The sequence below is a fragment of the Choloepus didactylus genome, chromosome 4 (assembly GCF_015220235.1).
Source record: "Choloepus didactylus isolate mChoDid1 chromosome 4, mChoDid1.pri, whole genome shotgun sequence".
In the NCBI taxonomy this organism is placed as follows: Eukaryota; Metazoa; Chordata; class Mammalia; order Pilosa; family Megalonychidae; genus Choloepus; species Choloepus didactylus.
The window spans coordinates 170108942-170121459 of NC_051310.1; the positions used below are offsets into that span (position 1 = coordinate 170108942).

General features: G+C 38.8%; 1 protein-coding gene across 1 annotated transcript in view; it reads left to right on the top strand.

Moving 5' to 3' along the window:
• LOC119532401 (protein only RNase P catalytic subunit) overlaps positions 1 to 12518 on the top strand; it is an 83107-nt gene that overhangs the window by 82 nt on the left and 70507 nt on the right. Inside the window, 3 exon segments of the mRNA XM_037834809.1 lie at positions 281 to 1583; positions 5918 to 5965; positions 6447 to 6579. Of these exon segments, the coding sequence (XP_037690737.1) occupies positions 601 to 1583; positions 5918 to 5965; positions 6447 to 6579 (1164 nt within the window). The 5' untranslated portion in view covers positions 281 to 600.

Sequence of the window (12518 nt, forward strand, 5' to 3'; positions counted from 1 at the left end):
CGTACACGGTCAAGGCCGTGCCTTTCGTGGATCTCTTTACCTGACCTGTTGGCTACCTCAACCCCCACCGCACATCCCCATGTGACGAATTTTGCTGCCTGGGGAGAGTTGTTATGCAGGGCAAGAGACCCTAGACTTTGGCTTTCGCCGCTGTCGTTGCTCTTAGTGAGCTTGGGCTTAGGGGCTTTTGGTCCCTAAGTTTACGATTTTTCGCCCCTTTTTCACAAGGCTCCCATGGGAGACAGCTGTGCTCCAAGTGATCCTTGTGCTTTTTCCTCAGGTTCGTGGTCTGCATTTAACAGCCACCGGGGATCCTCGGTACAAGAGCAGAGACTCCTGTTGTGTTCCTGGTGCTGTAGCTTACCACCGAATTTGGATATTCCCTGTCGTTTTTTACCGAAGAGAACGCACTTGCTTTCGTTGCGATTAAGTACCCCAAAAGCGGAACCTCGATTTGTCTTCAAAGGAGAAACTGGAAATTTCCTTTTGAAATTTGCGCTTCCATTCCCCACGCCTCTCCCCCGACTTCCATAGTTTTGGTTTAGACAGAGGGGCTTTTTGAACATCTCTCTTACTATCTGGTGCTGACGCTACTGCATAATGACTTTCTGTTTGTCTGGTTTCCGAAGCTTTCCTAAGGTTTGGAAGAGCAACCCGTATCTTGGGCTAGGCTCAGGACACTCTGTTTCTCTCCTTACTGATCGCTATGTTATTAGGAACCAACAGAGCTGGTTTTCCCTTACAACAGTGCCTTCACAAAATACCAAAGCAACGAATCTGCTGATTGCCAAGGGGAAATACCTTAGGAAAAGATATCAGGACAGTCATAAGCCAGTTTCTTCTGATTTTTCTCATCTTTTTGCAGCGGGATCCGCTAAGAAGAGATCACAGATGAGTCCTCCGCATAAAGATCATGGCTTGCCACCTCCAAGGAATACTATTCAACTCCCAACAAAACCTCTGAATTCAGAGGAGTGGGATAAACTTAAAGAAGAATTCAAAGGAAAGGCGAATTTTGAAAATTGGATCAGCTCACAGCTGGCTCATTTTCATAGCTCTGTAGATGTGGCCAAATCCCTGCTGGCATGGGTAGCAGCAAAAAACAATGGCATTATAGGCTATGACTTACTGGCCAGATATTTGTATCTTTGTGTCTTTCATAAGCAGACAGCCGAAGTTATTGATGTCTATGAAATCATGAAAGTCAGATACAAGCGTTTAGAATCTGGGGGTTACAGTCTTCTCATCCGGGGACTAATCCACTCAGACAGGTGGAGAGAGGCCTTGCTCCTATTAGAAGATATCAAACAAGTCATGATCCCTTCCAAAAAAAATTATCATGACTGCATCCAGGGAGCCCTTTTTCATCAAGATGTAAACACAGCTTGGAAACTGTATGAGGAATTGCTAGGTCATGATCTTATTCCTATGCTGGAAACTTTAAAAACCTTCTTTGATTTTGGAAAAGACATCAAGGATGATCAATATTCAAACAAACTACTAGACATTCTTTTTTATCTAAGAAATAATAAACTATATCCTGGGGAGTCATTTGCACACAGTATAAAAACATGGTTTGAAAGGTAATTTTGATTTTTCGTTATATGTATGGTCTTATTTTAATAGGTATACCTACCTTTTTTTTTCATAGTTGCTGAGAATCATTATTATTCAGATTATACGTTTTTCTATCTCTTTGTAAGATTTGTTTTTTCTTTCTTAATTCAAATTTTTTTTTCTTTTTTAAAAAAGTAGCATAAGCAATTTCACAAAATCACATAAAAGGGAAATTATAGAGCGTTCGTAGTTTTTAATGTATTTTTTCTTTTTAGAAGGACCATTTATTTTGTTTTCTGAGGCAAGTAGTATGATGATGGAGTACTTGACCAAAATTCAAAGAAGGAAAAGAATATAGTATTTGGTTAGACTGTCCATGGTTCATATTTGTATTTTAGAAGTTCCTCTGAAACCTAGTGACTGGTATACGGTATTTATTCTTTGTAATATCTGCACTCCATCCACTTGGATGGTTGGAGTGTACTGGGCGGTGAGGTGGGGTGGGATCCTAATCAAACCTGATATGCAAAATCTTCATCTTTCCATTTCGTTTTTTATTTTTCCTTCATTTGGCTGCTCTGTCTCCAAGGCTCGTTTGTTTTCCCTTTGCTTTTCATTCTCATTCCTGGCTACATGCCTGATTATTGTTTCAGTTTGCTTTCTTTTTCTCTTATTTCTTTACCACTAATTTGCTTCAGGCTTTTTCCTAAAAATTCATTCCTTCTCTCTGTTTTTGCTGTTGTTGTTGTTGTTTTTCTTGCTTTGCTACTGTGTATCACATTTAAGAGCTTTGAAGTGACGTTTATGCTTTATTGTTTTTCTGGCTAGATCTAATCATTTGCTCATTTAACATATTTATGGAATACCAACTGTGGATCAGCCAGATTGTGAAAATCTTTGTATGCCAAGGAGTTTGTATTTCATTATAAATTGTTATCAAGAGTGCTGGTTTTGGAGTGGAGTTTTAGAAAAGTTAACTGCCAAAGCAGTGAGAAGAGTAGATTGGAGAGGGATGAAACTTGGAAACAGGGAGATCTCTTTGGAGGCATTTGTAGGTTTGAGTGAGATGATGAGATCCTGAATTATATAACTGGGGAAGGAGAGAAGGTGATAGAATCCTTAGGATTCAATAATAATATGTGTAAGAGAAAAATGTACAAGATAACTGAAGTAAGCAAATAAATCAATAGTTTTTGAATGCCTCTGATATAGGCTAGGTACTGCAATTGTTTTGTGATATAAGATCTGTTATGATGGCATTGACAACCTACATGGGACTATAATATCTGACAGTTACTAACTGGTGTATAAGAAAAGGGAGGAATTACTTTGGACTAGTGCTAAATCAGGCAGCTGTGTGGAGAAGGTTAGAGGTGGGTTTGTTTTAGAGGTTATAGTACTAGGGTCAGCTGCTTTCTATAGCATCAGTGAGACAGATTTGGAGTTGAAGATGAAGGTCGATGATGAGAGGAGAAAGAAGAGTAGAAGGAAATACAGAGTAGGGTACCATCAACTCTATAGCCTCATCAAGCTGTAGCAACCACTCTTCTTTTCTTTTTTTTTTGCTTTTTTTTTTTTTTTTTTTTCATTTTTATTGAGATTGTTCAGATACCATACAATTATCCAAAGATCCAAAGTGTACAATCACTTGCCCCTGGGTACCCTCATACAGCTGTGCATCCATCACACTTAATTTTTGTTCAATTTTTAGAAACTTTTCATTACTCCAGACAAGAAATAAAGTGAAAGATGAAAAAAGAAAAAAAGAAAAGGAAACTCTAATCCTCCCCTATCCCTAACCAGCCCCCCTCAATTGTTGACTCCTAGTATTGATATAGTACGTTTGTTACTGTTTATGAAAAAATGTTGAAATACTACTAACTGTAGTATATAGTTTGTAATAGGTATATAGTTCTTTCCTATATGCCCCTCTATTATTAACTTCTAATTGTATTGTCATACATTTGTTCTGGTTCATGAAGTGATTTCTAGTATTTGTACAGTTGATCATGGACATTACCCACCATTAAGAATCAGACAATACCACCAATGTCAAGTGTCTAACATGCCTCTCCTATCCCCCCCTCTTATCTGCATTTACCTTAGTATATCACCTTTGTTACATTAAAGGAAGCATAATACAATGATTCTATTAGTTACAGTCTCTAGTTTATGCTGATTGCATCCCTCCCCCAATGCCTCCCCATTTTTAACACCTTGCAAGGTTGACATTTGCTTGTTCTCCCTCGTAAAAGAACATATTTGTACATTTTATCACAATTGTTGAATACTCTAGATTTCACCAAGTTACACAGTCCCAGTCATTATCTTTCCTCCTTTCTTGTGGTGTCTCACTTGCTCCCCATCTTCCTCTCTCAACCGTATTCATAGTTACCTTTGTTCAGTGTACTTACATTGTTGTGCTACCATCTCCCAAAATTGTGTTCCAAACCACACACTCCTGTCTTCTATCACCCTGTAGTGCTCCCTTTAGTATTTCCTGTAGGGCAGGTATCTTGTTCACAAAGTCTCTCATTGTCTGTTTGTCAGAAAATATTTTGAGCTCTCCCTCATATTTGAAGGACAGCTTTGCTGGATACAGGATTCTTGGTTGGTGGTTTTTCTCTTTCAGTATCTTAAACATATCACACCACTTCCTTCTTGCCTCCATGGTTTCTACTGAGAGATCCGCACATAGTCTTATTAAGCTTCCTTTGTATGTAATGGATTGCTTTTCTCTTGCTGCTTTCAGGATTCTCTCTTTGTCTTTGACATTTGATAATCTGATTATTAAGTGTCTTGGCGTAGGCCTATTCATATCTCTTCTGTTTGGAGTACGTTGCGCTTCTTGGATCTGTAATTTTATGTCTTTCTTAAGAGATGGGAAATTTTCATGAATTATTTCCTCTATTATTGCTTCTGCCCCCTTTCCCCTCTCTTCTCCTTCTGGGACACCAATGATACGTACATTATTGTACTTTGTTTCATCTTTGAGTTCCTGGAGACGTTGCTCATATTTTTTCATTCTTTTCTCCATCTGCTCCTTTGTGTGTAGGCTTTCAGGTGTTTTGTTCTCCAGTTCCTGAGTGTTTTCTTCTGCCTCTTGAGATCTGTTGTTGTATGTTTCCATTGTGTCTTTCATCTCTTGTGTTGTGCCTTTCATTTCCATAGATTCTACCAGTAGGTTTTTTGAACTTTTGATTTCTGCCGTATACAGGTCCAGTGCTTCCTTTACAGCCTCTATCTCTTTTGCAATATCTTCTCTAAACTTTTTGAATTGATTTAGCAGTAGTTGTTTAAATTCCTGTATCTCAGTTGAAGTGTACGTTTGTTCCTTTGACTGGGCCATAACTTTGTTTTTCTTAGTGTAGGTTGTAATTTTCTGTTGTCTAGTCATGGTTTCCTTGTTTATCCAAATCAGGTTTTCCCAGACCAGAACAGAGGGAAGAAATATTCAGTATCTGGTTTCCCTGTGGGTGTGTCTTAGAAAATTGCTCCACCCTTTGATGCCTCGGGTCACTGTGCTTTTCTGCCCAGCAGGTGACGCCTGTTAGCCTATAATTCTTGACTGGTGTGAGGAGGTGTGGCCGTGTTCCCCCAGGCTCTGGGGTCTGGTTCTGAATGGAAAGGGCCCCACCCCTTTCCTCCTAGAGAAGACAGAGCCCCCAGGTGGAGGTCATTAGCATTTCAATGGTCTCGCTCTCTGCTTGTGGTGTCTCCGCCCTTCCCCGAGTCACAGCCCTGGAAACTTAAAATGACTGGGGCTTTCTCCACTGAGCCGAAAAAGAAACAGATAGTCCCCTTCAGACCCAGTCAAGGCGACCCTCCGGCTCTCCCAGGTCAGTCGTCACCCAAAGCCTCTGTCTGTTTTTTGGGGCTGCATACCTGTCGTGAGCAGTTCACACTCGCTACTTAAAACCCCAGTTGGAGCTCAGCTGAGCTGTATTTGCTTGCTGGGAGAGAGCTTCTCTTTCGCACCACGCGGCTCCACAGCTCGGGCTATGGGGGAGGGGGTCTCACGACTTGGTTCCACAGGTTTTACTTACAGATTTTATGCTGTGTTCTTGGGCATTCCTCCCAATTCAGGTTGGTGTGTGATGAGGTGGATGGTCTTGTTTGTCCCCCCGCAGTTATTCTGGATTATTTACTAGTTGTTTCTGGTTTTTTGTAGTTGTTCCGGGGGGACTGCTTAGCTTCCACTCCTCTCTATGCCGCCATCTTGCCTCTGTCTGCAACCACTCTTCTTATTAAACCATTCTAGGGAAGTATCCTCAACTTCTCAGAGTTCTTGCTGGCAGAGTTTCTAAATACACTGACTATCTAACCTTCTGATGATTTGGTTTTGCAATCTTTTTTGTAGTGTTCCTGGAGAACAATGGAAAGGACAATTTACCACAATCCAGAAAAGGTAAAGGCCAAATTTTAATTTATTTTTATCTTGTTTAATTCAGGTTTAGTAGGTTTTGTTGCTACTGATTTTGAAAAAAAAAAATTAAAACACCTAAAGATAGGATTAGAGTACTTTAGGAAAAAAGCCATCTTTTGTGTTGGAGAAAATGTAGTGCTCAAAACATTTCTCCTATAGGTACTGTGATTCTGGCACGAAGCCTTAGAAATATTTTCCCCTGGAGTTTGAGATCTGGTTGTGTTTTAGGAATGACTTTCAGAACTTTACCTGGATACCCAACAGTCTACTCTCTTGGGTTTCCTGTCACACCAATGTGTGACGACGTCAGATTTCCAAAAAAATCAGTGCAGTGCATGTGATGATCATGAAGGTATTAATATTTTTTTTTATTACCTTTTGATTTTTTCATTTCTTGGGATTATTCATTTTAGAAAAAGTTCCTTTCCAGGGAATTATTTAACACAAACCTTTGTAATTCCAGTGGTCAGTGTTTGGGCTGTGGGAAAACCATAGAGTCTATTCATCTGAGTGCAGAAGAATATGAATTTCTCAAGAGAAGAATCATGAGGGATGTAATAGATGGAGGTGACCAATACAAAAAGACAACCCCTCAGGTGAGTCTGGAAGAGGTTTTATTGGATTGCTTATCTAAAACAGGGTTGGCAATTTTTTCTGTAAAAGACCAGGTAGAAAATATTTAGGCTTTGTGAGCCATTCCATCTCTGTCTTAACTGTTCAACTCTGTAATAGCGAAAACAGCTCCAGACAATACATAGATGAATGGGTTCAATACCTTATTTATTAATCAAGCAGTGGGCTGGATGTGGCTTGCTAGTCATAGTGTGCTAACCTTTACGAGAGGTTACTTCAGAATTTAAGAGAATGATTAGGTTAGACTGCATCCATTGAAGTTAGTCCTCTTCAGTACACTTTTTTTTTTTTTTTACATTTTATTTTGAAATAAATTTAAAGTTATAGGAACAGTTGCAAAAACAATACAAACCCCATACACAGAACTCCAGCATTCCCTGACCCCCCACCAATACCCCAATCCACTAACTTTAACATGTTGTCACACCACTATTTCTTTCCCTCCCTCCCTCCCTCACTATCATCCATCATCTATTGCTCTGTCTTCTGAACATATGAGAGTTAACTGCACACATCCTTTAACAAACTCTATAATTCACATGTACAATTCCCATGCACAAGAACATTCTTTTATGCAATCCCATTAAATGCCGCTAAGAAGTACAAGAGATTCAACAATGATACAAAGCTTACATTCTATATTTCCTTTTCCTTATGTCTCAACTGTGTCCCTTTGAGCCTCCTGTCCTCCATTCTCAGATCCCATCCAGGGTCATCCTTGGCATTCAATTGTCATCTATTTAGACTTTTTTTTTTCTCAATTGTGGAAACATATATACAGCCTAAATCTTCCAATTCCACCCCCTCCCTAGCATTCCATTAGTGGGATTAATCACATTTAGAGTATTGTAATGCCATCACTTTCCCACCATCCATTACTAGAAATTTCCCTTCACCTCAAACAGCAACCCTACACTCATTTCTTAACTCTCCATTGCCCCTTCCCCCATTTCTCTTAACCCAAACTCTACTTTTCATCTCTATGGTCATATTCTCTGATAATTTCTTTGTGTTTACTGTGGGGATTAAAATTAAACTCTTAAATCCATAACAATCTTGTTTTTCTTTGATACCAACTTAATTTCAATAGGAGACATAAACTGTGTACCTACACTCCTCCATTCCCCCACCTTTATATAGTTCTTGTCAAAAATTACATATTTTACATTGAGTTCAAAACCACTGATTTGTCATTAGAGTTTGTATTTTATAGCATGTAGGAAGTAAATAGTGGAGTTACAATTCAAAAATTATTGACTTCTATTTGTATTCCATTGTGGTCAGAGATTGTGCTTTGAATATGTTCAATTGTTTGTTTTTTTGTTTGTTTGTTTTGTTTTTTAATTTATTGAGGCTTGTTTTATGTCCCAGCATATGGTCCATTCTGGAGAAAGATCTGTGATCACTAGAGAAAAATGAGTGTCCTGGTGATTTGGGATGTAAGGTTCTTTACATGTCTGTTAAAATTCCCTATATCTCTTTCTCCTTTCTTTTTTCTCTGTCGGTAGGGCTCTCTTTAGTATCTGAAGTAGGGCAGGTCTTTTATTGGCAAAATCTCTCAGCATTTGTTTGTCTGTGAAAAATTTAAGCTCTCCCTCAAATTTGAAGGAGAGTTTTGGTAGATAAAGTATTCTTGGTTGGAAATCTTTCTCTCTCAGAGTTTTAAATATGTCATGCCACTGCCTTCTCGCCTCCATGGTGACCGCTGAGTAGTCACTACTTAGTCTTATGTTGTTTCCTTTGTATGTGGTGAATTGCTTTTCTCTTGCTGCTTTCAGAACTTGCTCCTTCTCTTCAGTATTTGACAGTCTGATCAGAATATGTCTTGGAGTGGGTTTATTTGGGTTTATTCTATTTGGAGTTTGCTGGGCATTTATGCTTTGTGTATTTATATTGTGTAGAAGTTTGGGGAAGTTTTCCCCAACAATTTCTTTGAATACTTTTTCTAGACCTTTACCCTTCTCTTCCCCTTCTGGGACACCAATGAGTCTTAAATTTGGATGTTTTATTTTATCTGTCGTATCTCTGAGATCCATTTTGATTTTTTCAATTTTTTTCTCCATTCTTTCTTTTGTTCTTTCATTTTCTGTTCTGTGGACCTCTAGGACATTGAGTCATTGTTCAGCTTCCTCTAATCTTGTATTATGGGTATCCAGAGTCTTTTTAATTTGGCCAACAATTTCTTTTATTTCTGTAAGATCTTCTATTTTTTTTATTTACTCTTGCAATTTCTTCTTTATGCTCTTCCAGGGTCTTCTTTTATGTCCCTTTTATCCTGCTCCATGGTCTTCTTCATGTCTTTTATATCCTGTGCCATGTTTTCATTCCTCGATTGTAATTGTTTGATTAATTGTGCCAAGTACTGTGTCTCTTCTGTTATTTTGATTTGGGTGTTTGGGATCGGGTTCTGCATATCGTCTGGTTTTATCATATGCATTAAGATTTTCTGTTGTTTTTGGCCTCTTGGCATTTGCTTTGCTTGATAGGGTTCTTTCAAGTTGCAAAAAAAAAAAAATACCAATCTAATTTTTCAGAAATACAAGTTGGTGGCATACACTTTCTCCAACTAACCAGCAGATGGCGTCTGCGAATCACCTATACCCCTCAAGTCAGTTCTCCCCAACTCTGTCTCTGTGGTGCATGGGGAAATGATTTTTGTGGGGTTCAGTTGGTGAACTCAGTTTGGGTTTGTTGTTGGAGCTGTCCGCCCTGAATGTGGGGTGTGTGTCCGTGTGGTTAGGCAGGCAGGGCAGCTTTAATATTCAAACCTCCCAGGTGTTCCCGGAGATTCAAGGCTGTTGCAAGAGTCTAAGCCTTCATTTCAGTTTTGCCCCAGATTTTCTCTGTCGCTGACCCACAAACCACCGGCATTGATGTAGCATCCCTGGGTTTTCCGAGCAGGCCCCTCTTTTCAGCTGTGATCTTCCAAGACCTCTGCTGAGGGAAGGCTGTGCTACGTCACTAGTGTGCGTCATCCCTCAAGGGAAGCCCCGGGCCACCTGGCAGTGCAGGGGCCCTCTCTGCCTAATGCAAAGATTAGCCTATAATTCTTGACTGGTGTAAGTTCTGAATGAAAGGCAAGTAGTAGAGCTGGGCCCCACCACTTTCCTCTTAGAGAAAATAGATGCCTTAGGGGGAGGTCATTAGCATTTCAATGGTCTCTCTCTGCCTGTGTCACACCCCTGCTGGGTCACAGAACTGGGAACTGAAAATGGCTGAGGCTTTCTCCAATGAGTCGATAAAGGAACAGAGCTAGTCTGAGGTGACCCTCCAGCTCTCCAAGGTCAGTTGTCACCCAAAGCCTCTGTCTAGTTGTTGGGGATTTGTTCCTCGTGGTGAGCAGTTCACACTCACTAATTAAAACCCCAGTTGGAGCTCAGCTGAGCTATATTCGCTTGCTGGGAGAAAGCTTCTCTCTGGCACCATGAAGCTTTGTAGCTTGGGCTGTGGGGGAGGGGTCTCCTGATTTGGATCCGCAGTTCTTACTCACAGATTTTATGCTGTGATCTCAGGCAGTCCTCCCAATTCGGGTTGGTGTATGATGAGTGGACGGTCACGTTTGTCCCCCTGCAGTTATTCTGGATTGTTTACTAGTTGTTTCTGGTTTTTTTTTAGTTGTTCCAGGGGGCTACTTAGCTTCCACGCCTCTCTATGCCGCCATCTTGGATCCTCCCTCTTCAGTACACTTTTAAATAAAAAGATAGCTGGCTTATTCTTTTTCTGGAGTGCTTCCAGGAAACTGTTCTGTAAACTCCCATGAAAACATTCTCATTTCTCAGCGCTTTTTAAGTCAAGGGTGTTTAGAGTAACTTGACAAAATTATATGTTTCCTTAGTATTGAATTGAATTCTCTAAGTCATTTATTATAGTTTTATTTTGCTCATCTTGAGCACTTTATGCTGCCTTATTATATTAAGTTGAAGAGCTAAAATGCTTTTCTGTAGGTCCTCCTTGGGGAAAGGCTGCCCATCATCTCACTGAATGCTTTTTCTTCAAGGTACCAAGTAAAAATGAGAAGGGAAAATTGTTCTGTCTTCTCACCTTGACCTAGAATTTTCAGATAATGTTCCTATATCATATGAAGACCTTTAATGCTCAGAATAAAATAAAAATCTGATCCATAAAAGCCAGATTTCCATTTTATAGAATATCTTTTAGCTGACTTTATTGATGAAACAGCAGTTTAACTTTTACTAAGGAATGCTAAGTACTTTACATACATTATTTTATTTCTCATTTAATCCTTAAAACCACCCTATAAGGTACTGTTTTATTTCTATTTACAGATAAAATGATTGATACTTTGAGAAATTAAATCTGCCCAAGGACTCCCTACTAATAAAACCTAGGTCTGACTGATGCAAAACCTCTGCCATTGCACCTCTATTGCTTCTTTTTTTTTTTTTTTAACTTTATAAAAAGATTAAAAACGGCCAAGCAGTGAAAAAGACTACATTTCAAACAAAACCAAGACGAAGAAACCAGAAAAACAAGTAACCTAAAATAACTACATTGCTTTTAACACCTCTGTTACTACTTCTTATGATGTGGAAAGTTACAGTGGCAATCCACACTTCCATATATGGCTCATAGTTAAGTGGTTGTAGCAGCTAAAATATGCTTTGAAGAAATAAATTCCCTTTTCTGGCAACGAACATGTATTGAGCACTCATCATTCTTCTTAAGTAGGTGTTAGAGAGATGCAAGATTGTGTAAATCATTCTGTTGCTACCAAAGAGCATTTCTGTTCTGTTCCTGATTGAATATTCTTCCGAACCGCCAATTTTTTTTTATCTAAAAAAATTTTCAACCTAAAGAAAAATTAACACAGTGAATACCTATGTACCCTACATCTAGGTTAACCAACTATTAATATGATGGCACATTTGCTTTCTCTCTACTATGTTTTTAAATGACTTGATGACAGACTTGATGACACTGTACCTTAAATATTTCGGCATGCATCTTCTAAGAATAAGAAAATTCTAGGTAAGTAAACACTTATGATATTTAAGAAAATGAAATGTTATCTAATAAAGAGTCCATATTCTCCCAAAAATGAATTTTATAACTTTTTTGCCCCTGATCTAGGATTCAATTGCGGTTTACTCATTGCTTTTGTTTTCTACTTCTCACTTAATCCAGAAGCATCCCTCCTGTCTTTTGTTTGTTTGTTTGTTTCTATAATATTGAGTTCTTTTAGGAGTTGGGTCATTTGTCTCGTGCAAGGCATCTCAAACTTTGTACCTATGAATCACCTGAGAATTTTGTTAAAATGCAGATTCCAATTCAGTTGTCTGGACTGGAGGCTGAAATTCTGCATTTTGAACAAGCTCCTGGGTGATATGTTTCTGGTCTTTGGGCCATGTTTTGAGTAGCAGGACTGTGTATTGTCTAAATGTCTGATTGTTTCCTTTTCGATAGATTCAGTTTAAACACTTTTGGCAGTACTACTCCGTCATGTGCTTCTTATTGCATCACATCAGGCAATAATAATAGCACGTTGTTCCCACTGTTGTTGATGTTAACTTTGATGACTTGATTAAGAGGGTGACTGTCAGATCTCTCCAATGTAAAGGTATATTTTTCCCTTCATAATTAATAAGTAATTAAGTAATCTGTGGAGTAATACTTGAGACCATGCAAGTGTCCTGTAACCCATTATCTTTTCACCCATTGTTCTTAGCATCATGGAGATGATTCCTGTCTTCGGAGGCTGCAAAGTATGATTTTCTAATTATTTCATTCCTTCTACATCTATTTGCTGGCATTCTTCTATAAAAGTTTTTTCTTTATCCCTCTTTGTTTCCTTTTTTTTTTTTAATTATTAGTATGGATACAAGGATTTTTTTAAATTTACTTTATTAGAATCCATTAGCTTGTTATGCTTTTTGATGCTTAA